Here is a 27,075-nt window from a genome sequence, read left to right as displayed (position 1 = left end):
CTAAACTTCCCCTGCTTAAGTTTTAACCCGTTACCCCTTGTCCTGTCACTACAGTCCCTAATGAAGAGTCCCTCCCCAGCATCCTTATAGCCCCCCTTCAGATACTGGAAGGCAGCCTTCTCTTCTCCAGGCTGAACCACTAGTAATTTCTCATAGATAAACTTGGGGCCTAATACCTAACTGGGAGCAAGACAGAACAAGAAAGGGACTTAACAGAATCTCTGCACATATGGAAGAAAAGCATTACAGTCTTTTACATACTTTTATATATAGCCAGGGAGGGGTGGTGGGTATGTATCTCAGGTTGGGTTTCAGCCTTTGCCATTGACTTCTCTCTTAACCACAACTGTGTACTTCATTTTTCCTGCTTAGCTTTATCTATATTAACCTTCCCTATTATATAGAGAATCAAGTTCTGTAGGCATAAGAAATGATTAACACTGGTGGGTTTTAGTTATCCAACAGGTCTCTCTTGCAATGTACCAGTTACTCCTCTGGAAATGAGTTTGTAAATTAACAGCAGGGACTGCAGTTTTTTGAGGTCTGCTATATAGTTAGACCTCATAGTTAGACAAAAGTTTTGTGCTATATTCCCTTTCAGCCTGCTAAGAATGCTGTTCCCATGGTAAGAGGCTGGTTGAAAATATTTTCCTAGTTGTAAATTTCTCTTCATTATTTGTAATACTCAGAAGATAGAAAATAGAACACTTCTCTGTTGGTATACACTGTTTTATTTGATGAATTCAATGAGGCTTAAAATGAGTGTCATCTCCCTGCTGATCACTTGCCTTTATTACCATCATTGTTTAGAGGCAACTGCATTCTATATTGTTATAAAAGCACAAAAAAGAAGTAGAATGATATTTAGTGATCCTGAATGCCACATGATTTGGAGGTATTTGCAGTTAAAAAAATCCTCTTTTGCTCAGCAATGACACTTTGCGCTTGTATTGTTTCCTCAGTCCAAAGAAACAAATACTTTAAAACCGTCACCAAAGCCACATAAAAGACCTTAGGAGGGAAGTAAGTGGAGGATGATTATTCCCGTATTAAAGATGTGAAGATCAGGTGTGTTTAAGGGGCTTGTATGTATTTATACTTAACCAGTGAGGCCAGGGATGTGAGCCAGCTGGTGGCTGCTGGGACCCGTCCTCTGCACTCAAGCCAAACCAGGCAAGGCTCATTACAGCTACCACACTTGAATTGCCCTGTTTTATCCCAGCTTTACTGGGCTTTTCCCAAATGCTGGCAGATCCAAGCCAGTCTGGCTGCTGCAGCTTTGGTCTCCCTTGGTGCGGTTCAGTGGTAAGCTGACAGGAAAAATGACATTTTCAGTAGCACAGTCAGCCATGAGCAAAACAAGAGTCAGGCACGTCCATCTTGTAAGGTGACCATGTTTGGAAGAAGCAGCAAGGAACAGTCAGGGAAAAAGCATATATACCTGAACAGGCTGAAGTGGCTGAAGCAAGAACTGTTTTACAGACACCTAGCTGAGGTTTAACCAGCTGATGCAGTGTGAAATACCTGCTTGAAGCTGTGCCCAGCTACACTTGGCCTACAGTCAGTGCAGAGATTAAATCTCTGGTGGAAAGGAGGGAAGTGCCTCAATGCCAGTAGTGATGGCACCTGCCAGCTGAAGGAACCTCATCATTTGTGTGGAGCAGAATGTACTTAAGTAACAATTCAGTCCCAAAAGATGTCAAAATAAGTAAAGGATTATAATTATTAGTGGCATACCATCATCTCAGGGTGAAGGGCAGAGACTGGTCCAACAATTCATTACAACTTTCTGTAGTTTCAGCTAAAACACAAACAGTCCCTTACCCAAATAAGAGCAGTTTGAGACCTGCAGGATACTCTGTCTTCATCCTGCCATGAAGCCAAGAGAAGAAGCTGGGTATTTCCATTGCAGAAACTGCAACGTGCCTCATGTGGTGGATGTTGATGAGAAATGGCTGATGTCTCTGTGTGTCACTGTCTCTTCTATCACTGCTTGCAGCATTTCAGCAGTGGCTGAAAGGACTGGTGGGACTACCAATCTCCATCCCAGAATCTCCTGCCTCATGCCTGCCTGGCTGGGAAGTTTTCTACTTCCAGAGGCTACAGCATGGAGCTAAAAGTAGAAAGTCTTTGAGAGTCAGAGAAGTGGAAAATACCACTTTTGCAGTCATCTAAATAAACAGATCCTTGTGAGGGTGACTCCTGTGCGTGGTTGGTAGTTGGCCTGTTAAATCGGAGAGCTGTTGCCTCCAAAAGGGAGGAAAGGACATCTCAGGTCATTAATATTACCTGTTGCTTCTGAGATCAAGATATGCACACAGAATTGTCCTTGTACTTAGAGAAACCTGCCTTCCAGAGTGCAGATCTTGGACCTGAACAGTCCTTAAGTGAAGCATAGGAGGGAAAGATTGATCAAGAGTTTAGGTCAAAAACTGTGAAGGATTTTAATTTTCAAGTCTAAGCTGAAGATCCAGATACTTTCTCCCTAACTGAGCTTGTGATTTTGCTTTGTTTCCACTTTCCTTTCCTCAGCACTGTACGCAAGTGGATGCACACGGAACTGGGTTGGGTAGTGTCTGATTTTTTTTTCATTTCTCTTTTTTCTCTCCTCAGAGATGGTGAAATGTCTCCCGAATGCCAAACCAGCTCCCAAGGCTCAGCTAGTGTGTAGTAAGACAGGAGGCATAGAAAGCTGCTTCCTGTCCTGCCCATCCAATACTCTTTTTGTTCCAGGTTTGTACAAAACGTTTGTGCTCCTAAGTATAGAATGTGACTTGATGATTTTCCTCTGCCAATGTGTTTGCAGTTCTTACATTCAGTTTTTGTTCTGGACAATTGTAAATGAGCAAAAACATCATTATAGCTTGAACTGGGCCAGATAAGTACATCACTAAATAGAAGAGCTGATTACCACTTACATTAGAGTTTTGGCCCTTCGTTGTTTAATTTGAGGTGTCATTTGGAGGGGTGGGGAATTTCTAACAAAAACCTGAGATGTGTCTACTTTAGCCAGCAAGGTGCGAAAGAAAAATTTTAATGTATTGAACTGCTGTGTCAAAAGCGAGGGAGAAAAAAAATTGACAGTTGATTCCAGTGGATTCCTGCTGATTTTCAGTACCGGGTTTCTCAGCTTTGAGTGAAGTCCCCTGTGCCCATCCAGGCATCTTTTTAAAATGAGCTTTGCATCATGGCCTGAAATACCCTGTAACTGTGATTGAGCAGGAGCAGAAACACGTCCCAAAGCAGAGAGTGCCCTGGGAGGAACTCATCCTGGTGAGCACGTTCTGAGACAGGAGCAGGAAAGGACCAGTAGGACACACTGGGAAATTTAATGCTGTGGCTGCCACAGCACATGATCAGGCTCCCAGACCAGCTGGGGTGGCATAAAACTTCTATCAGCTCAGCCAGGGGCACCGTGGAGCAAAGGATGACCTATCGACACCTTTAAAACAGTCTTACTGTCTCATACAAAATGGATGCAACTAAATGTGTCTCAGGAGGCTATATGGCAAAAAGAATCTCTCAGTATTATCTGCTGTGGTTGCTGAGTTTTAATACATTTTCCTGGTAGTAGTTTAGCAGAGTGTTGTTTGTAGAAATTCATGCATTTCATCTTCTGCCTGCTTTGTATCATTGGCTCCAGGCAATTTTCATCTACAGTTTTGCAGGGCAGGTGGGGAAGGGGATTGCTACTGCTTTTTCATGCATGTTCTGGTTCAGACAAAGGATTATTTTCCACAAGAATATTTCTACTTTTTGTACTAATAGTCTAAGGACTATTAGTCCTGGCATTATGTGAAGTAGAGCTGTTCACACTTTATTTTCAGTTTATCAGGGATTAGTGGAACCATGCATTTATCTAATTTGTATGCACCAATACACAGTTTTATCTGTGCAATATGTTAACCCTGTTATGGTTCTAAGTACATTAGGTTTTGTTTCTGCCAATAAGTTCTGTCAGAGTCGGGAGCTAGAATTATTATGAAAGTACATGGTTTATTTTTTAAGTTAAAGAGATGATCAAAGCACAAGGATTCTGCCATGGACAAACACAAACTATTTTCTACTTGGGCAGCATGGAATCATTTGCAGCTAACCGCATGCCAAATTGTTTATAAAATGTAACATTTCAGTGCTGGAAGAAACAGAACTTGCAGTCAACAGTGACGCATAGCCTCTGGCAAGCTATTTCAGCTATTTGAAATCAAGTTCAGCACTTAAAACGCCTCCTTATTTAGCAGTATTAATCAGTTTGTCGAAGATTAATGCTGGGGGGGTGACAAGAGAGCAGATGCTTTGAGAGACTGTTGCCACACGTGCTGACACTGCGTTCTGCCCTGCAGATTCGGAGAACAGCTACACGCTGAGCTGTGGCGTTCCTGTCCAGCAAGGCAAAGCTCAGCAGAAACGCAATGCAACGCTGCCCAGCTGCGCAGGTAGGTGCTCTCCTGCTCGCCTGTCCAGGAGGTAGGACATGGAGGTCCTCCAGACCATTTAGGGGTTGCAAGACCTACAGCACTCAAGTTACACAAGACCAGAATTAAGGTATCCTGTGTTCCATCACGTGCACACTTGCTTTTCTGCATCCTCTCCTTGAGGGGCGGAGAGTACACAGTTGCCTTCCGGTGTGGCATGTGTTGGTACATCAGTACAGGAGTGGTGGAGGTTTGAGATGTATTCAGTAGTGACAGATATATAGAATAATTTACTTTCCATAGTTCAGCAAGGCAATAGCAAGCATATCAAAATGGCATTTCTTCCCAGGCTTGGAAGTGAGCCAGAGGGGCCCATCAGTAGCGCAAGAGCAGAAGGCTATTGCGGGTTCCAAGCCTTGCCTGCAAAGCCCTTCCTTAGGAACATAGATCCTCCTACTGGGGATTCCCAATAAAAAGGTTATGAGATTTTTATGAGCACATACTGCTTCATTTATCTTGTTCTCAGAAATGGCTGGATTATGTTTGCAGAGACATTTCAAAATGTGTCTTAAAGCTGATACTCAGCATAAAATAAAGTTCAGCTCAAAATGGTTGAGGTCTGGCAAAATTAGAAGCACCTTGAACAGCACCCAGCAGTGGGAAGTGTCATCTCACTTTATGTATGATTATCTGCTGTACTTCTCTCCAGTTTGCCAGATCTCTAACCATGTATTTCTTACATATTTGTAATGTGTGAGGAGGTGCGATGCTGAGGAGTGCAGTAACAGGGGAGCAGATATGTCTGCCTGTGGCACAGGCGCATGCTACCTCTACAGTCCTAGTTTGGCAAAGCCCTCCCAAGGAAAGAGGGACCCACGCTGCAGCACTTACCTGCAGCCACCTCTCCACCTGCTCCAGGTCCCATAGGCAGCCTACAGTGGCTGGCAGGTGATGGGCCAGGCCCAGCCTTTTCCACCATGGACTCTGCAAGGAAGTCAGCCAGCAGCCACATTTCCTAAGTGGTGCGCGGCTATATAACAGCCTTTAAAGTCACAAGACGTAACTGGCTTGGATTTAAAGCCGAAGAATAAAGCTTGCAAGCCATAGACCACAGTCAAATAAAAATGTTTCCTTTGGATGGTTTTCAACTGCCAACAGTGTAGCTTCCCTAAATTAATCTTATTCCTGGTTGGTATTACCAAGAGCAGAACACAGCCAAGTAACATGGGAAGTCACAGACAGAGTCAGGAAAAAAAAAGGCAGGAATTACTCTTTTTCATAGTAACAGACAAATTGGCGCAAATTCCACAAAGATGTGCAGGCCTGTTGGAGGGGAAGCCTGTGTGCAGTGCATGTGTGACACCAGCAAGTTCATTGATCTTCATGGCCTCAAGAATAAGTGCTTATGCAAAAAATATTAACTTATAGAGATGGATATTCTTGTACAAAGTGTGTAACTCTTGGGCTGTGTCTTTTCTGTGTCACTAGAAGTCTTCTGAGTCTGTTTTTAAAAACGAGTTTCAGATTTCATTTCATTGCATCCCAAATGATAGCTTTTTTATTTTACGTCAACAGATTCATTAGCCCCTCCAATCAAGCAGAAGGCTCGTTTTAAAATTAAGGATGCAAAATGCCATTTACGACCTCGCAGCAAAGAAAAAACAAAAGATTCTGGGAAGCAAGCTGGTTTAGGTATGTGGTTTCTTCTAACATGTAAACAGCACTCTAATTTTTCGTTTGCTTGCTTGCTTGTTTGCCTATTTTGTTTTCATACTGCAGACAGGAAAAAAAAACAATGTTTGTCATATTTGGATCTGAATTTAAGTTCAGGCCAAGGTTCACACACTAGCTGAACATTGCCTTGGGTTTGGATTTGACAGTATTGAAATGTCACCAGGTGCTTTGAAAAATCTTTGTTCACAAGTACATGAGTTTGGAATTCAGCTGAGCCTTTTTCTAGCACTGGTAATAGAAGAAATATCCTGAGGCAAAAAGCTGTGACCTGTGTGAAGTTGTGTGAAACAATGCCTGTTTGCTTTGGTTTAGTTTTCCCAAGTGTGGTTTATGAAAGAAAACAAAAGATGTTATTTATTTGCTTTATTCTGGATTAGTATCTGTAGTATTTGCAGCAGCAAAGATAAGCCCTAAATGGTGAAGTTATAATTCAGCTCTGGTGCTACGCAGCCTTAGATCTTTTCTTATGTTGGAGTGAGTAGTTATAATGTTAGAAAAAAAATTTAAAAGAGTTAGACATAATTACCAAAACTCTGAAATTAAAAAAAAGCTTATGTGAGGATGAATCAAAGTAATCAAATGTTCTTAAAATTCAGTATGACTGGGCATGTGGTTTTATTGTTTTCTAACATCATTTTTGAAGTTGGATAAGAAAGATACTTGAAAAGTTATGTGTATTGAACAGATCTTCATGACATTTATTTCTTGTCCACTATCCCCTTGATACTATGACAGGGACAGTTAAAGAGTGTTTGGGTGTTACTGCTGTGCATTTCCACAGCTTAAAAGTATTTGGAATTAATTTAAATTTAATATTAATTCAAAATTTTCCAGACTTTAATACACAGTATTGGTGTAATTGCAACGTAACAGCATACAGCAAACTTCTACTGTTGTGACTCTGCCTCACCACCACTTTTGCTAGAGAGTGAGGAGTCATATATAAGCCCTGAACAGAGGAGAGTAAAAAATAGGTATCCTAAAAAAAAAACTAATGGTTTAAAGATTTGATTTTTTAAATATAGACTCGTATTTTATCTTTACCCTGAAATCTAGACATCTATGACTCTAATTTTCCAAGTACCCACTTAAAACGAGTCTCAGTTGTCAAGATGCTTACCTTGTCGTTAGGGATTTTCTTCTTTTAATAAGATTTGTTTTTCAGACTCATTTTTAAAGTCATGCAGTCACCATGGGAATGTATTTTGTGGATTCATAGCCTTGTCCTTTGCTTTGCTTTGTTTTTATTATGTCATCTAAACTTTTGAGTCTAACAGAAAGATTACATAATACAACCACACGCTTGAAATGAAATCCTCCTGGTGGCCTGACTGCTAGAAATTTCTCCCTGACCTGGAAGGTCCATTGCCGATCAGAAAAAGGATGTTTTTCACTAAGATTTCTTTATATAGGGAAAGAATGCTCATGTGATTATGCCCCAGTGGATTATGGCCTTTTCCACATAATTGGCAACAGCATTCAGTTCCTCTGCTTGTGATAAGATGAAACAGCCGCAAGTTGTGCCAGGGGAGGTTTAGATTGGATATTAGGAAAAAAGCCTTCATCAAAAGGGTTCTCAGGCACTGAAACAGGCTTTCTAGGGAGGTGGTGGAGTCCCCATCCCTGAGGGTGTTTAAAAGATGTATAGATGTGGCACTTAGGTACACGGTTTAGTGATGGACTTGGCAGTGTTAGGTTAATGGTTGGACTAAATGATCTTAAGGGTCTTTTCCAACCAAAATGATTCTGTGACTTCCCCTCAGATAAAGCCTTCCAATATAGTTTCATAACCTCCCAATCAAATGTTTTAAAACCTCTGATATCTGGCGATTGCTGAAAGAGATAGAATACCAGCTGGTATTTTCTAGAGGCCTAGGCCTGCCACTCTCATGAATTTATGAAAATTGACTGTCTTGCTTTGTTTAACCATCAAATACATAGTACTGTTGGTCTTAGAAAATCTCTGTAAAGAACTTTCTAAGTCTTATGCAGAAAAAGGACAGGCAATTGTAGGCATTAGAGGTACCACTGTGCAGCTGAGCACCACCACACTGTGTTTTCACACCCTGCATTCACTAACAAACCCAAAATTGCACAGAGAAGGAGGTGTCTCACAATGTGCATGAAATGCTGTGAAGCTTGTCACTGCACTCATGATAACCCAGCTGAGATACCGCTTATTAGCCTGTCACTTGCTACTTTGCTACTTGATTTCTTTTCTGTGTTGCTTCTCTTATGCAAAGGAGGTCAATTCCCTTGTACAGACAACTGCCAGGTGACCTTTGTGAATCTCAAGTGTGATTCCTCTAAGAAAAAACGTCGAGGCCGTAAGTCCCCATCAAAAGAGGTATCCCATATCACCGCAGAGTTTGAAGTGGAGATGAAGTCGGAAGAAGTTTCAGGTTTGTGAAAGATCTGTCTGTGGAGAGAAATCAGAATTCAGTTCCTTTGTGTGTGGTTAGAATCTCTTTGATGCTATTTCATCAACCTATCATGCAAACTTTTTAGCACAAGCTTCATTCAGCAGCCTTTCCAAACTCATATTTTCACAGATTTAATTGAAAGGAATCGGGTATGAAATTAAGATGAAGGAACAAAGATTGAACCTGCAGCAAAATTCCTTCAAAGCCTTAAGTCATGTACTTTAATTTAGTCTGATTTCTTTAAACAGAAGTGCTAATTGATGCACAGAGAATGTAAGGACTAGGTAGAAGTTCTGCAACAACAATGATAAAAATAGGCTCCAAAATATATGTTGCTGAAACTTCAGTCTGAGAATCAAGCATTTTTATTACACATTTGGAAAACTCATGTTTTCATAACAAACTGTAGAAAGAAAAAAAATTGCTTCAAGTTATTCATGAGCTGTAATATTATGCTATAAAATCTGGCCAAAGAAAATGTGGGCTGAATTCTATAAACACATCAGTCCTCAAAGGTCGGTTTGTTAACCCTGAGGGGTACCTCACTAGGCAACTGATTCAAAGAGTAATCGTGCCAGAAAGTACCTTTCTTTGTTAGAGAAATGTGAAGGATTCCTGATCAAATGAGTAGAGCACAGGCAGATCAAATTCAGAAACAGTAGTGGTGGCAGACTGAAAGCATTATCTGGAAGTACAACACAGGGAGATTGATGCTTGCTGCAGCCCTTTTCCTGTGCATGCACTCAGTGTACGCTGATTTTTTAATGCTAACAATAAGATGCCAGCACTCAGTGTGCCCTTACAAGGCCATGAAACTCAGTTTGATGGACCTCAGCTACTGTCTTATCCCTTTAAAAGGCCTGATTTTGAATACAGTCAGCTGCTTTTACAATTGATACAGAGAAGACAGTGAAACAAATAGAGGTGTCATGGTGTGTTGCAGGCTCAGCTTTTTGTTAAGCGCCTTGTTTTAAACATGAATCTCAATTGCTTCTAGTTTTGTTATCATTTCCCATCTAGACACCTGTAACATTGACTGTGTTCGGAAAAGGATGGAGCAGAAGCTGCAAACTGCAATCAAAACATTGAGGAAATCTATTAATAAACAGCAATTTTACATTCAGTTTTCTGGGACAGAATATGAAGTGGCTCAGAAGCCAGCTAAAGCTACTGAAGGGCATGAAGCTTGCAGTACAGGGCAAGTGCTGCAGGATGGAAAATGTGGTAAGTTCCAATAACCTATTCAGCATATCCCCCAAAATAAGCAATCCAAAATGAGCTTGTCCCTAGTGAGCCAGGCAGGGAATCTGTGAGATAACATGATTTCAATCAGTATCACTCAACATATATGCATGAACCACTGGCAGTTAGTAAGACTTTGAAGGGAGTTCATGAAATGGTTGCAGGAAAAGAAAAGAAACATGTCTGTGGCTACATTCCCATGCTGTCAGCTGGTATATATCAAGGCCTACCACAAGACAATGTTGGCAATTAGTTCTCAGTTGCTCCCAGCATCTTATGAAAACATAATTACCATTCTGTAGAACAATAATATGGTATTTACCCAGATGCCATGGTCACCTCTCTCACACTCCTTACTACCAAGTAATCTGTGACCCATGGATATATTTGTATTTATCATTCAAGAGGTCTAATTAAAAAAAAAGAAAAAAAAAAATCTGTTTTAACTTTATGTAAAATACCTAATTTCTTTAAGCTTTTCCCAGATTATCAGGCTCTAGTGCTTTACTAGAGGTAAAGGTGCTAGTGCAAAGGTAACTAGGGGCAAAGTGCTAGTGCAAACCTATTAATGGCAGCTCTCAGTATGGCAAGTTTCCTTATCATCTTTTCAAAATCAGCATATCTGTTTTCCCAGCTGCTTTTAAACACCAAGTTATTTACAAGCACACAGAAATAGTTGAGTGCAGATCTGATAGGTGCCTTTAATGAGTTGGTTCAGAGGCTGTTTTCATTACAGAGGAACAGTGATTTAGAAGCTATTGAAAGAGTTGCTATTAGTGTCTAGATACCTGTACATTTTAACGACCCATACCCAGCAGAGAAAAATGTTTAATCGAGTTATGTGCCCTGTTGCAGCAGGAAAAGCACGTGTATTCATATCTGTATTTAAAACACTTTCCAGTTGGGGTATTTGAGTGTCAAGAGACATAAAAAATTACATGGGATACACTGCCGTCAGAGAAGTCTCTAGACTGGACCTCAGGAGACAGACTTCTTGTAGTCATCTGCCATAAAAACAACATGTAAATTCACATCACTTCCCATGTGTTATGCACCGCTATTTTAATTAAACTGCAAGGTTTTTAGACCGCATCAGCTTTATTAACAACATATTTCTGATGAACACTTCAATGCAGTACAATGCCATTTAATAGTTTAAACAATAGAAGGACCAAGCCCTGATGTAAACTGACCTAGACCGCAGTGGAGATGGGCCTGTTTACATTAGGTGAGGATCCTGGACTAACATATGGAAAATATACGCCACTGTAATACTGAGGCCAAAGAGATCCATCTTCTCTAAATGTTTGATATGAAGGCAAATAATGTGATCAAAATGGAAGTCCTTATGTAGATTCCCCTTTTCTTTTCTCAGTTACCTGCAGCACGGGCACCTTTTATAGCGGAGAACATAATCAGTGCGTTCCTTGCTCACCAGGAACATACCAAGACACAGAAGGTCAACTTACCTGTGAGCCCTGCCCAAGTAATGATGGACAGGGCGTAGCGGGCGCCCGGAATGTGTCAGAATGTGGAGGCAAGTTTCATTTGATTATAAGAGGGTTAGGTGTTGCCACACACCATGTGAGGCATGGAGGCTAAAAGAGGGGAGAGCCTTCCACACTTCTGTCTTGTAAAGGTAACAGAAGAAATCTCTGTGCACTTACAAGCAACACGCCAAATGTTTTGGCTTGTTCAATCCACTGACATTGCTGACAAGAAGATGGGACCTGCTACAGCAATGTGAATTATGGTATGGAAATGAGCAAGCCAAGCAAAGCACTTTGCTTCAAGTCAGGTATGGAATCTGGCCATACCTTAACTTGTAAGGACTCGTCAGGTATACTGTGAGCCAAAGGGATGGATTACTTTGGACTGGTATTGGTGAGTCTAATGAACCTGTTGATTAAAATGTTTTGCATGAGATGCAGTTTACCTGGTCTAATTAGCAGCAATCATAATTTTGAGATAGTTGCGCTGCAAGGATCTATAACCTGGACTCAGAGCTAATGACTGCAAGTTTCAGTGCTGCTTGAATTCACTGTAGCTTTTGGCAAGTGATGTAGTATCTCTGACTCTATTTCATGATGCATAAATGAGATCATAATTATGATAATACCTGGTCTCAGAAGTGAGCTGTGCTTCTGTTATAACTTGATCAAGATAAGGTTTTAAGACACAACTGTTAATTATTTTCTTTACCTTATTTCATTACAAATGAGCAAAATCTAATTTTTAGCAGATAATTTGACTTTGAAAGAAATCTGTCCTATCTGCCATGCAAGTTCTAACTTTAAAATTCATTCATGTAATTTACATTAATGCTTGCTTCAAGGATATCTACAGTGAACATACAACGAATGTCACTTGAGAAACTGCCACTTTTTCCCCATCCAGTGAATAAAAAATAACTCTAGAGTCTCCAGTCCAAACATATGGTAGATTTTGCTGATTTGCTGTACGAAGGAGCTATTACAGGAAAATTGTTGAAATGCCAGTGCATCTTTGTTATGTTGATTTGTATTTATCCAAAATCCAACAAGAACAGATTACCAAAATCAAATCTGAGTTTCTAAAAGTTGACTATAGTATACTGACCAAAGTGGCATGTGAACTGCAGGAAAAAGACTGGTTTGTTTCAAGGCTTGTGTTTGAATTACTGTTCTGCACAACAACAAAAAGAAACCCATCTGATTATTTTTGCAGAGTGGATCTGTCTCAAAATGTTTGCTGTCAGATCACAACAGTCTGGTTTTCTGCTCAACTCTCTGCTTTTCCCTTTCTCTGAAAGTGGCAAGGGAAGAAGTCCAATATGCTTTGCACTTCATAAACCTGCCTGTCAAAGATTTTATCAAAATCAGTATGTCTCCATAAAATGTGGCAGCATATGTGATGAAACAGTGTATTTTGATGAACACAGATATTGTTAGAAATGCACTCACCACATGTAAGCAACAGCATTTTTGCATCATATCTTCTGGAGCAGTAATGCCTGTGTGGTAACAAATAAGGTATGACTGAAATCCTCACCCCTACAGGTGAGGCACATACAACAGGTATGGAAAAAGGTTTTAAGTGCCTGTTGTGTAGAACTCCGAGTTGGAGCTGCAAGTGAATAACATGCTGTGGTAGTTAATTTACATGGCATCCATGTAGGTCCAAGGCCAAACAGAATAGAAAACCTAGCCATTTGGGGCATTTCTCAGAGAAATCCCCTGAGATCTATTTTTTTTCTTTTTTTTTTTTGCATTTTCAATACAGAAAGCAAGGGAGCAAGTTATCTCACTCTGATATACAGGTAAAGACTGAGACATATTCATGTTGAAAGCATCAGGTATTTAGCAGTTCTAAAACCTAACTGTACCTCTTCTTTAAAAGGATGTCTGTAAGCCACACCTCACAGGTGCTTAATGTTCACATTAAAATCAAGATCCAAATCCACGCTTCATTAACTGCCTTCATGTTAAAAGCCCAGTGAGAAACTGGACCAAAGCAGATGGGTCAGTCTTGCTACAAAAACAATAGCAGAACTGTCTTCAATATCATAGTATTTCTCAGAGGTCTGTGTCACAATAGCCAGCTTGTACAGTCATATTCCAGCCAGCTGGGATGGAAGTGCAACTAAATCCCACAGGTGTCCATAGCAGTTTGACCTTTTTGTATGAACAGAACTTGAACTTTGCTTTTGTTCAAGAGTTCTAGTTCATCTAAAGTGGCAAGTTACCCCAGTTACTAGATGCCCCAGCATTTATCTCCCAGCAAGTATTGGGGTTCTTAAGAAAACCCAACCCCAACTATAGCTCTCAGAACTTTCAGATTTTCAAGCCAGTTGTTTCCACCTGCTGTTCAGTTCTCAGGGAAGCTAAATTACAAACTTGGGATTAGGCAACCTTGGGGAACACCATACATCTCAAAGTGCTGGTCTCCCAGGCTGGAGTGGTATGAAGATAAGCATTAATGCCATAATCTTAAAAAACTTGACATCCTGATTCTCAGGAAGGTTGTCAAAGAGTAAAGTACTTAAGCTAGCAAGAACCAAACCAAATAAATGCCTATCAGAAACTGCTTGGAGAGCAAATCTGGAAACCAGGTTGTATCTTTCAGTAGACTTATTCACAAAATGCTTCACTTTACACAGACCAGAGCTTCTGACAAGCACTAGTTTTCACAGCTACCTGGAAAGCTGCTGATGTCAGCTGTTCTCATAGACAGGGTGCTGGACTGGTCCCATCCAGTCTGGTAAATCCCATGATCTACTGCTTCTATATCTATAAAATGGAGATACAAAAAAAAAAAAAAAAACAAACAAAAAAACCACAAAAAACCCACACAATTATTTGCTCCACAGATATAGTGCAAAATTTAATTTTTTCCTACAAAGTGCTTTGAAATTCTCAGATGAGAGACTTGGTGAAAGCACAAAGTTCTAACGTCTTTATAAAGCCCTTGCTAAAAAGCAAAAAAAACGGCAAACAGAAACATAGGTAGCAAAGAGCTACCAGTGGTATTTACTGGTGCTGGTTTTAGGAAGCAGCTACAGGAAGAATACAAAACCAGCAGGTAAGAGTAGAATTTGATCCGCAGGTGTCTTGCTGTCATGTGTTTAAGTTAAAGGAAGCTTTGCTAACTACTGGTGGGTTTTATACTTTGTCCAGAAAAGTTGGCTCACTGATACAGATGATCATTTTCAATTTCTAGGGCAGTGTTCTCCTGGGCACTATTCTTCAGATGGTTTTAAACCTTGTAGAGTCTGTCCTCTTGGTACATACCAGCCTGAACCAGGAAGGACCCTCTGCTTTCCATGTGGCGGTGGGCTTGTGACCAAGTATGAAGGTGCTGTTTCCTTTCAAGACTGTGAAACCAAAGGTAAATTTGTAATCTTTCCATAATTCATATTCCTGCTGCTTGCCCTTCTATTTGTAATCTTTAATACCAAGGGGCTTTGAAAGGTCCCAAACCAAACACAGTCACTGCATGTAAAAACACAGTGTATAAGTAAAATAAATGGTTGGGAAATCTATCAACTAGGGATCATTTCCCGAGTTTGCAGAGACTGAACTGGCTTTATAGCTTTCTTTGGAATTACCATGGGCAGGTATGGGGTCAGCATGGCAACTGTTGAGTGAATCAGCCCCACTGCATGGCAAGAAATAAGACAAACTTGCATTAGATAATGCTTAAGCTTTCACATCCTGTATATTTTTATTTATCAAATGAGAAAAACTAAACACTACAGAAGTTACATGAAGGACTGATTATTAATGGGCTAGAAACTGTAAGCACACAACACGTTGTGTGTTCTATAATGTCAACTTCCAGTGCAAAGGCTGAAGAAGGAATCTGTTCAAATGAATGTTGGTGTAGCTACTGGAATGACATGGTGGCCCTGGCAAACAGACACTGATAGAAACATCTCTCCCGCTAGTGTGAAAGGCATTTTTATTGCTTAGGCAGATACGTATCAGCTTCCATTTATTACAAACTTATTGGAAAACACTGTATTAAATGCAGAGACAAATGTAGCATGTTTACTAGTTTGTAAGGGTTTAGCTCTAGTCTTTGGAACATAATTCTAGTTAGAAGGTCGTTTGTAATGCAAAACACAGGGAGCTGTTGTCTTCTTTTGCTTTTTCTGGCCTAGTAAGTATATTGCAGAACTGGGACTGTGAGGTATATATCCAGGGTAGAAGAAAGTTTTCTGTGCATTGAAGATCGTTACTTCCTGAAAATAACACATCTCATACCTTACAGTTCATTGTTCTCCTGGGCACTACTACAACTCCACAACACACAGATGTATCCGATGCCCTGTGGGAACATACCAGCCTGAGTTTGGTCAAAACTACTGCATCACCTGCCCTGGGAACACAAGTACAGATTTTGATGGTTCCACTAATGTTACGCATTGCAAAAGTAAGTTACTTTTATACAAGTTGTGAGATGATGCATATCTTCAGATCTGAACTGCAGCTTGAAGGTTCCAGCTGTCAGGCTGGACTTCAATTCTCTAATTGCTAGTTAGCATTCACCTATTGTCAGAAGGAATAGTAAAAATTGGGAAAACAATGAGAAAAAAACCTGGAAAACTACCACCTGATGCATGTGACTGGTTGAGCTTTAATGTAATTTGGCACAGTGCCAGCAGCAAGTTAAAGGTACAGAACTTTTGGGGTCCCAGATCTTGTAAGGGATCTTGCAGTGATGCATATTCCTCCATGTCTCTGCAGAGCACAGTATCATCTATCAAAGCAACTGCCATTTTATAATAATTATAAAATACTGGGAGAGATGGTCATGCATACTGCAACTACCAGCTAATCACTTATGACAGTGAAATCTTCTCACAGGCATTTCTGCAGTACTCAGCCTCCTATCTTCAATTACCATTTTAAACATCCCCAAAGATTCCAGTGCAATTTTGTTTGATCTTTGTGAATGACTGATTCTTTTAGGCAAGCAATTTTTTTGATCTCTACCATGCTAATTTAAGAGAAGGTGTCTATAATAATTAGGTAGCATCATCTAAACAAACTATTCATGTGCAAGTCTGTCATAAGTTTTTATTCTGATTATGTCCCACGTGCCTTTGAAGCCCTTCATCGTTTCTAATGTAATTTAACTGTATTAGATATTTGTAAGGGATTTGAAAAGTTTGATGATTTTCCTATAAAATAAAACCACCCTTGTCACTTTGCTGTCTTAGATATTCCCTGTTTGCAAGTCAGTTTCTGATCTTGCATGATCTCTGAGGCTTAGATTAAGCAAAATATTTGAACATGTATCCAGTTTTATGACTAGGCCTGGAAAGATCAAGCTTAAGTAACTTACCGAATCAGGCTTCTGTGGCAAATTCAATAGGAGATCTGAAAACTCAGAAAGTGAAACTGACCCATCAGTGGAGCTTCTTTATTGACTGGTTTAATCTAAAATAAAGCCAGGCAAATCTTTAATTAAGATAAGGTTGGCTATTAAGATCATCACACTCATTCAGCTAAATCAGCTTAAAAACCAAGTGAAGTTAAACCAGAATACCTTCTGCATTTCAGGATGGTCTCAGTGGCAACCACTCTGTGATAACCTCCACAGTGGTATCATGTTCACTTACCTGTGTTCATTTCTTAATCAAGTGTTAAAAGCAGCCTGGATGATGTGTTCAATCAGCCTATACACTGGAAATTAAGGTTTTGCAAATCATTTGGAACAGCCCTGCAGATCAAGTATTCCTTTAAAGGCTCTCCATGGTAAACAAAGAGGCAGTTGGAGAATGTATGCATTTCTAAAGCCACAAGGAGGAGTTTAGACTTGCTCTTGACAGATCTAGAAGAACACCCCAAATTAGCTAATGGGCTAAAACAAATTCTAATTCATGTTTGTCCACAGACCAGCACTGTGGAGGAGAACTTGGTGATTATACTGGCTACATTGAATCGCCCAACTATCCTGGAGACTACCCAGCTAATGTTGAATGCATTTGGAATATAAACCCACCCCCAAAGAGGAGAATACTCATCGTAGTACCTGAGATATTTCTCCCAATTGAAGATGAATGTGGTGACGTTTTAGTAATGAGAAAAAGTGGTAAGTTGCCAGACCTGGGCTATAGAAATATTTACTGCAAACTGGCTGAGTGGAAAATTCATACTGAAGGGAGAACTCTCTTCATTTATCCAGTGTTTTTAAAAGGATTGTTGAATGAACTTGGCACAGCAAGTTAAAACAGAACAGTGTATCAATAAAAATCAACAGACTTATATTAATTATTGAAGTGTCTTGGCTGAATCACGGAGCAGTTAATGGGCTTCTGTCTCGCCCAATTATGACATGGGATAAATCACTGCCATTACTGAACTCAACAAAGCTATGCTAAGTTATACTGGGAGAGCTTTCTCGAGTTATCTGTACAAGCTGTACTCTAACGTAGCCCTTGCAAGTATGTGTGCACTGCAGTTACTGCTAAATCTGGGCAGTGACACAGGTTGATACACCTGACACCCACAGGAAATCCAAAGTCTTCCCAATTTTATGAGGAGTGGGGAAGTTGTGAATGCTCCATCCCTGGCAGTGTTCAAGGCCAGGTTGGACAGAGCCTTGGGTGACATGGTTTAGTGTGAGGTGTCCCTGCCCATGGCAGGGGGGTTGGAACTAGATGATCTTAAGGTCCTTCCCAACCCTAACTAGTCTATGAGTCTATGATTCTATGTGTTGTGTCTTTAGGAAGTTAATTCAACAACTTCTGAATATAAGGCGCCAATGAGATGCACTCCTCCTTCAGTCCTGTTCAGGCATCCAGCTGCTGCTGATCTGTTGCTGAATCTCCAAGATTCTTCTATCCCTTCTATCACAAGAAGCTTCTGCTCTGAATGTCAGCTGAGAAGCATAGTGTCAATTTGACATTTGTCACTTCCCAAGAAGGGTGCAAAAAAGTTATTTTATAAAGAACATTTATTTATTTAACCTTCTTTCTAGCTTCTCCTACTTCAATCACTACATATGAAACGTGTCAGACTTATGAGAGACCTATTGCATTTACCTCAAGATCAAGGAAACTCTGGATTCAGTTCAAGTCAAATGAAGGAAACAGTGGCAAAGGATTTCAGGTCCCCTACGTGACTTACGATGGTGAGAATTGCATTGTTTTCCACCTTTGTGTTATATCTGAATTGCAGAAAATCATCTTGTAGAACATCTCATACACTGATTACAGGGAGAGAGGAAGAGGAAAAGCTTGATGTAACTCATTCTTAGTCCAGAGAATTACATTAAAACTACTTGCAAAGACTTTGAAATAATACCTATTTCTATTTTTGTTACTTTTTCCAATACTTTAAGGACGGACAGCACATTACACAGAATGCTTTAAGCTTAAGCCATATGCCACTGAATTAAATAAGACTCTTTTTAATTGACATTTATCATATGAATAATGAGAATAACATTTGCTGTGCATTTTGGGAAGCCCCTTCATCAATCCTATTGGTAACACAGCCAGTTTTGAAAATTATAAATTAATAAAATCACAAGTCCAACTGAGAAAGAAAAAAAAAGTGATACAAAAAGAAATATCCTTTCAGTAACCACTTTCATAAATCCACATTTTAAAACACCCTGGTTTGTCACATAAATTATGTATTAAGCTGTGTATTTTGGACTTTGGGATGATTTCTCTTTTAATGAAACAAAGACTTTTCTGTGGTACCTTTGGCAGCTGTTAGTTCTTCTCTTTTCCAAACACCAATGAAATTTTGTGAATGATGAGAAAACCTGGATTAAGTTGGTCATTCTGGAATCAAAATGATAGCTGTTCTCAGGGCAGAAATCTGGATCTGCTTCTGGCTGTACTGCTGACTTCACATATAACCTCTGACAGTTATTTTATATCCCTGGTCCTGTTTCTTCATCTCTAGAACGTAGATAATAAAACATTATCTGAAGGGAGTAGTGTTCTGGGGCTGTTAGTATTTATATGGGTAATTCAAAATTAGTGTTCTAAAGCAGTGAAAAATTTCAATGTGTTTAGATTAGACTACAGCAGCTTGAGAGACACGGAATAATTAACTGGATACTAAATTTTTCCACTGTCTTGAAGAGAAGTTCTAACTAATGTCTGGCTATTACCCTTCCAAAGGATGTCACAAACAGGCACTCATCTGATCTTTATTTTTCAGAGGATTACCAACAACTAATAGAAGACATTGTTCGAGATGGACGATTATATGCATCAGAAAATCATCAAGAAATTCTAAAGGTGAGAAAGTTCTGTTTTATCCAAGGCTAAGCAAAAATTCCCTTTACAAAATATTTTCCCAAGATACTTCTCACTACCCTGACAGGGTCACAATATTTAAAGCTTTAGTGTGACCTCAAATTAAATTCACTGCCTTCTGAAGTTTATGCCTGTATTTGGAGCAGCACAGACTCAGTAGCTCAGCTGGGCTGAGCGTATGCTTAAGTCCTTTGCTGAATCAGGAGCTAAAGTAAAGGTACGCTAATATGATTGTATGTTAGAAAAATTAGTCAACCAAGAATAAAGAAACTATTGTTTGAAGACCTGCCTTCTGGCATGTGTTTAAATGAGTCATTAAGTTGGCATTTCCTGTGCTTTAAGAAATGTATTTGCCTCAATCACCAACCTGCCTCAACAAGACATAACCATAATATCCCATTGTAAGCTGTCCATGAAATGGTTTTCCAAAGGTGCAAGCCATGCACTGGAGAGAATTGTGGAGGAAGGTTGCTAGGCTGCCACCTCTAACAATTAACTAATTCAAATTGAAAAAAGGCTGTTCAGGTAGCAAAATTCAGCCATGTAAATATCCAACTTGGAAGGACAGGAACTGAGTGTCAGCCAGCTCCCCTGGCCAGCCCTGCCAGTCTTCTTTCACTAGAGCTTTGAGGTTGCTGAGGTCCCAGCTGCAATGGATATATATGGTCAGGCACAGGCTCAGCTGAGGCTCTGAACCAAGGCTTTACCAAGGTACGGGAGAGGAGCTGAGCATCACTGGAAGGCCAGCCTTCTCTCTTGCTTGAGGAGGGAAGGGACAACAGCATGGAGCAGGCTGGAAGGGCAGCCAGAGGCAATCTGCAGTCCTAATGCCTAACTTTTGCAACCAGTTTGTGGTTAACCCAGCTGCTGCCCTCTCAGGGATTTCCAGGAATGCTAATTGCAAAAAAACTGTCCATCACAGCAGAAAGATGTATCAGTATAAAACTCCACAGTAACATGGAGTAGTTGCCCTCCAGTGCTGTACCCAGAATCAAGCTTTGAAAAAAACCCTGATTGTTGTTCATTAATGTTGAAAGCTGTGCAGGCACTGAATCCAGACCCTAATTTTATCTAATATATATGTTGTCACCCACAGGACAAGAAACTGATTAAAGCTCTCTTTGATGTACTGGCACACCCACAAAACTATTTCAAGTACACAGCACAAGAGTCAAAAGAGATGTTTCCAAGATCATTTATAAAGCTACTGCGATCAAAAGTTTCCAGATTTCTACGACCATACAAGTAGTCCAGTGGTATTCAATTGTTGGTTATTTTGCATTCCTGTCAAATATTGTCTTTTCTCTGTAGTAGAAACATTTGCTAATTTGAAGGCTCTTTTTTGCAGTCTTTGTTTTCAGTTGTATATTGAAGAATACCTATAATGTAAGCATTCAAAGCCAATGTTCTGAATGGGATTTTTACTACAAAAGAAAAAAAATGTGCATCCTTGAGCACATCTAGTTGAAAAATCCAAATTTCTGTCTGCACTAGTGTATCTTCACTTCCCATTTGAAATTACATGAGAGAGAAAGTATTCTTTCCAGCTTTTTCTTTTTCATCAACAATAACTTTAATCAAGCAAAGAAGGAATTTCTTCAAATTGGATTAAACTACCTGCAGATAAATTCTGTTGTAGAAAGAAGTATGTAGTATAAAATTCGCATTTTGAATTGCACTTGAAGTTTATATTTGAATCTCTAGAAGAAAAAACTATCTAAATTTTGCTATCTGTCTTTTGAGGCTGAGTGGAACCTCTGTCCAGGTAGACATCAAAAGGGAAAAAAGAAAAAAAAAGAAAAAAAAACCCCACAGATGTATAATTTTTTTTTGTGACTTACATGAGATTTGAGTTCCTTGTTCTGGCCTCCTAATGTTTTTATCTGTCCTCTTCTAAACTTCTTCAGAGGTTTGCCACTCTCAGTTACTTCACTGAAACAGATTTAGCTCTGGATTTCCATACACCAATTGGTCCCTTTGAAGGCATTTACAATAGGATAGGTGAGAAATGAACAACAGCAGTAGTAGTCTTGTTTTTCTTTCTGTTAATAGAGCATCTAATTAATTACAATATATAAATATATAAATATATACTTCTATTTGTGGGTACATTGGCAATGTTATCTTTAGTTACTGTAAATATTATTCATGCTTAAATCTTAAATCCCACTCACCCTATTTACCCATATCTATTTGTAACTTTGCTTAGATGATTAAATGACTTCTCCAAGTACTTGTCACTTCCGTTTACAACAAAGTGAAGCCTTTTGGAGTTTTGTAATACTGGATAATGGTTTAGTCTGGGACAGTCTCTTTTGACAAATATTATTCCAGGAGAAATAACATCAGTTAAGATGCAACTGCTGTCCAGTAAGGGGTCAGCTGTTGTCTCTTCTTTGGGCACCCCTCATATGCAGACCAACAGAGTTAACCGTGAGGATGACATGCAGAGAGGTGGAACTCCTCACTGAGGAGGAATTTCTGTAGGACCTGCCACCTCTGAAATGCTGAGAATAGACCTGTGTCACAGGCCCAGGCTCTGTGGAGGTGAGGGGTGAACAGGACACAGTTTTGCAGATGAAAGCAGGCCCTGCAGTCTTCAGAGACCTGCAACTCCCGTTTGTCACAGAATTGCAACCATGGGAGCCACAGGGGCTGCAAGAGAGCATTAGCCTCGTGGTCAGGCCTTCCTTACGGAGTGACATGTACTGGTGGTTTCAGAGGATGATAAATCCTGTGTTTTCTAGCACAGGAGATAATTTCAATGAGAGAGTAGCCTTTTTTTAATACTGTTTCAGCCTCTTTACTCTAAAGTCCCTTCCTTTTGTGTATCACTTTCCCTTTTGATCCTACAAGTTTATTACATGGAGTAAATATCACACTAGCATACTCTCAGAAAGAGACTAGCACACCATTTTGCTTCACTGTTGGGTTCAGGGTTTTTTCTGCATATCTATCTACCCTTTAGTTTAACATACGATTGAATGCTCTCAAAGACATACATTATGGGTGGTTACGATTAACTTGTTACACATTTGTCTTTGATCAAGTACTGTTTAAATTTACAAATCTGGTTTCTGTTGGCTACAAGTGGTTGAATATTCCATTTCTTAAGTATTCTGTTGAGGTTTCCTACTTAGACATCTTGTAATTTTGCTTCCCTTCTTTCCTTTTCTATTGAAGAGTATAGTTTTTTTCTTTCTGTGCCTGAACAGGTTCAACTTGGGGTCTGACAACTCATCTTTTCCACTCATGGATCTTAGGTCTTTGACAAATTTCTCTTTAGTATATATATATATTCATATATTAACACTCATTTTAAAATGTAGCATCTCCACAAAAGTCCTTTGTTAAAGGCTGTTAAACCTAACCTTTTATGAGGATGTTGAAACTACTTTTTTAAGTATTCATCATGGGTTACTATAGGTGGACATTTGAAGGAGTACATCTCAGCAGTCCTAGACTCAGTGCATGTCTGGAATGAAAAGAAAGTTGTATGTATTTTTTAATTTAACAGGAGTTATTTGTGGAAAATAATTAAAAAGGCAAAAAATCTTTTTAGGTACTCAATTATGTAAAAGTGCATAGCTAAAAAACTACTTCAGCTGAACAATATTCCAAAGTCTGACAGGTAGTTCAGAATGATCGGAATGGGTCAGGAGTGCAGCCACTCTACTGAAACATATGAAGGAAAAGATAGGAAAGATATGGAGAAAAATAACTTACTCATTTGCTGAATGGTTTGCAGTGATCGTTAGTATTTCAAACTTTAGTGAGTGAACTTTGGAACCTGATGCTGTGCAGTGAGTTTAGTAAAATCCTTGTTAAATTTTTGCTTAACAGCCCACATATTTGGACACTGGTGCCAAGCTGAACAAACCTCCTCTCTGAAGTGGGTCTGAAAGTCCTTGCCTTACAAATCCTGAAACCACTAGCATTTTCCACGTTCTTTAGCTATATTGGAATCCAGTGTTAGCGACTACAAGAGGGACATGTTCCGGTCATGGCCCCTGTTAGTGGGGCTTTCGTAGAGCTGTGAGAGGTGAACACAGGAGGGATCAGCTACATTTAGCTCTGGTACCACTTGCCCTTACTTACAACACATTAGTTCATCCTGACAGACATCCTCAGAGTGTGAGTTAGTTCATACTCCCCAGAGCCATCTCAGGGCATGGAGTACATAGTCAGGACAGGGCACTAGAGGATTTCTGTAGCAAATGCAGACTTTGTGTTGCTGAAAGAAGAAGGAGAATAATCTGGCCATCAAAGTGAAATGTTTCGGAATATACAAGGGTTTCACATGTATTTAGAAAATGAGTCAGGTCTGAATGTTGCGGCTTTGCATAGAAATGGATGTGCAAATTTCTAATGAAATAATTAACAACAGGTGGTCTGTAATACTGCCTGAACTGACTTCAGCTGATCTGTACAACAGCACAGTGTTTTTACATGAACTCTAAAAGTGCTTTTACTTTCACACTAGATTTACAGTTACAAAAACTGGTGGTCACCAAGTAGAAGGTGAGCTCAGCTCTTCACTTGTTAATGTAGGTATAGAGTGCCTTCATTGTCAGAAGAGAACATACTGCTACTATAAAACAACAGTACAACAAGGAATGTCTTCTTCAATGGAGAAGGCCTAGACACATTTGGGAATCAAAAAACCATAGAAGGAGAAATATAGGTATATAGAAATATAGCCTTTAAGAAAACCAGCTTTGTGAAATGAATCAACACATCACAGAGTAGAAAATTTTGGCTTTTAACCTAAACATGAAATATCGCATTTAAAAATATTCAATAAATACAGCCCTGTACTTGCTCTTACAGAATTACATGTTGTGTGCAGGATAGGTGCAACAGCACATTTATGTGTTATTACAGCAAGGCCGAAGAAGTGTCCGTTTGTGATTGACCAATTCCACATCACAAAATGAGCTTTTCATTTTCAGTTTGCAAATGCCTGTATGCTTAAAAGCTGCACCTGTAGCACTTAGAATTTTAAGCCTCTCCTCCTGCTTTAAATACTGCACTTACTTTTAGTTAGGTGGTGGTGAATCATCCCTAAACATTCTCCTGTGGCATCACATCACTGCCTGCACACCTGCTGTGGTCCAGGAGACTGCAGCAATCAGAAGTTGCTAATCAAGACCTAAGTCCTGTGTGATTGCTGTGGCAAAGTGCCTGTGCATGTCCTTTGAGTACAGGAAGCATCAGCATTCAGTGCTCAATGGGTTGCCACCTGCACCTTGCTTGCAGTAGCAAGATTTATTCTGCCTGATGATTTTGCTCACTGAAACCAGATTTAAAGCTGCTGAAGTCTTCTTTCAGCTCATTTTCTTGCCCCGCCTTCCTTCCCCCAGCAAACACTGGATTTTTACCTAAAGACCAACTTTTCAAAAGAAACGTATTTCCTCATTGTGCCTCCCCCATAGGATAAAGTTAAATTACGGTACAATATAACTACTAAAGATTTAGACTTATCTTTCCTATATGTTAGCTTCATACTAGGGTATACTTAAAAGTAAGTAAGCTTACTTAAAACTAGCTTACCTAGTAAGCTAGGTTTAGTTTAGTTAATATCATTTTAGACTATCTTAAAAACATACAGGCTTGGTCACAGAGTTTTCAGAGTCTGCATTTTGAGTTGTCAGCTGCCCACCTGCAGCCCTGTGTCTGTAAGCAGAACGCAAAGATGCAGCCACATGAATAAGGAACGTGCTTACATGCATTAAACATTCAACAAGGAAAGCCAAACCCCATTCCCTGCCCTGCTGATAAGCACACACAACTGATCCAGATTTCTCAGGTTAATCTTATCCATATGAACAGTCCAGTTTTAATCTTGCAGATAACAAGTTACAAACTTCAGGAGCAAAAGCAGTGGTTTAATTCTTACATAAGAACTGCTGACTGGTATTTGCCAGCAAAACCCAGCTGCTCTGTGACAGTTCCCATGTCTGGACTCTAAATACCTTTGAGCGCTCTTAAAAAAGAAGCTGGAATGAAATCTTCAACAAGTGAATCCAGTGGTGAATTCTCAGCCACCTCAGGGGTCTGGATTTTCCCTTTTCTAGTGATGGGAATGAGCAACACACACAGTTACTTGTACCTGTGTCATGAGTTCAAGTAGCTGCATTTTTGTCATAGTTTAAAACCACTGATTGACAGGGATGCTACTAACTGGAGAAGTTCTGTAGACTCTCAGTACTTTGAGAGTTTAATAAAACTGTTTTCTAGGATGCAAGACTGTTGTAAGCACTTGGCAGGGAGGGGGAGACTTTTGTCTTCAGTAAGACTTTACAGAAGAAAGCAAATTTCTGTAAGGTAGTAGGAACTTATTCCTCAATGTGAGACTTGGATTCAGAGAGAAGTCTCATGTTTTACCATAATATTTTTCATCTGAATAGAAACAGAATGGGAGATGAACTCCGAATGTCAAAAACCTGTTATCTAAGTACCTGAATATATACAATTACAGATTGTTCTTTCATTTATTTATTATTTTTCCTCACTAAGCTTTTAATCTATAAAATTAATATGTAATATACAAGAGTAAAATGTACAGAAGTACCTTTAGATGTAATAATTTAAACCATCTGTATTCAGAAAGCGGACATAAAAACCTTAAAGACATACAAATGACTGCAGTTCAATTTTAGCTGAATTACTCAATATCTAGAAAAAGAAGTGGCTTTGCTTAATTAAAGTTTATTTTAGTGATTGTGAAAATATCTTTTTTTAGAGTTTTTGTTACTTTTTAATTAAAATTATTTTGTAAATATTGTTTTCTATGTTTTATACCTTAGAAAGGCCATTAATTGGCATTGACAGCAGCAGATACTGAGCACAACGATGAAAAAGGTACTGTAGGAAACTGGGGTGGATGTGGTCAGCAGCCAGATTCATCCTTCCAGGTTACTGCTCTTATTATTCTGCAGTCACACTGGCATCATAGGAAGAGTTTTATGGAGCAGTTTAACCTGCTGATTTTCAGAGAACTGACTATCAAGTGTCATTCTGAAGTGCTTATCATTTTCATAACATATAAAGAATATTTTAAAGTTAGTACTAGTTCTTCTTCCATTGTTATGATAAGAAACAACACAAAACTCAGAAATAAAAGGGAATCCAAAGGATGATGTCCAAGTATAGTGTAAAGACAAAGAAAAGTAGGGCATCTCTCTGCTTCCAGCTAGCAGTGGAAGTGATAAAACCTCATACTGGATCAGATCATAGAGCCTTTTTTAGGCAAAACTGCCACTGAGGTCAGTGGTAGCTTCACCTATATAAAATTCACTATGATCACGTCCATCATCAGTTAAGCAGGGATTTCTGGTAGATTAGGTTTTGGGGGAGAATACCTGGAGTGTAATATTGGTTCCTATACTGATTTGCTCTGTGTGATTCACTGGGCAAGAGTGACATTTTGAACTAAATGCTTATAGATGCTGCTGGGACTCAGAAGCTTTATTACCAATGTAAATTATGTACAAAC

General features: G+C 39.5%; 1 protein-coding gene across 5 annotated transcripts in view; it reads left to right on the top strand.

Annotated features, from left to right (window-relative positions):
• Window positions 1–23,430, top strand: part of SCUBE1 (signal peptide, CUB domain and EGF like domain containing 1) — a 209,482-nt gene extending 186,052 nt beyond the window's left edge. For 4 of the 5 annotated variants that reach the window (XM_062634870.1, XM_062634869.1, XM_062634873.1 and 1 more), the window contains 12 exons: window positions 2,614–2,733; window positions 4,344–4,436; window positions 5,991–6,107; window positions 8,393–8,551; window positions 9,593–9,796; window positions 11,190–11,351; window positions 14,513–14,680; window positions 15,566–15,727; window positions 17,195–17,392; window positions 18,281–18,433; window positions 19,480–19,559; window positions 20,674–23,430. In XM_062634870.1, coding sequence (XP_062490854.1) covers window positions 2,614–2,733; window positions 4,344–4,436; window positions 5,991–6,107; window positions 8,393–8,551; window positions 9,593–9,796; window positions 11,190–11,351; window positions 14,513–14,680; window positions 15,566–15,727; window positions 17,195–17,392; window positions 18,281–18,433; window positions 19,480–19,559; window positions 20,674–20,826 — 1,769 coding nt within the window. In that variant the 3' untranslated portion in view covers window positions 20,827–23,430. The remainder of the gene's footprint in view (window positions 1–2,613; window positions 2,734–4,343; window positions 4,437–5,990; window positions 6,108–8,392; window positions 8,552–9,592; window positions 9,797–11,189; window positions 11,352–14,512; window positions 14,681–15,565; window positions 15,728–17,194; window positions 17,393–18,280; window positions 18,434–19,479; window positions 19,560–20,673) is intronic. The other variant, XM_062634872.1, reaches the window with a different exon arrangement.
• Window positions 23,431–27,075: the final 3,645 nt, after the last annotated feature.

This window comes from Pezoporus occidentalis, unplaced genomic scaffold, assembly GCF_034315485.1.
Source record: "Pezoporus occidentalis ecotype Australia unplaced genomic scaffold, CSIRO_AGI_Poc_V1 ctg44, whole genome shotgun sequence".
Classification (NCBI taxonomy): domain Eukaryota; kingdom Metazoa; phylum Chordata; class Aves; order Psittaciformes; family Psittacidae; genus Pezoporus; species Pezoporus occidentalis.
This window is presented reverse-complemented; position numbering and strand designations above follow the sequence as displayed.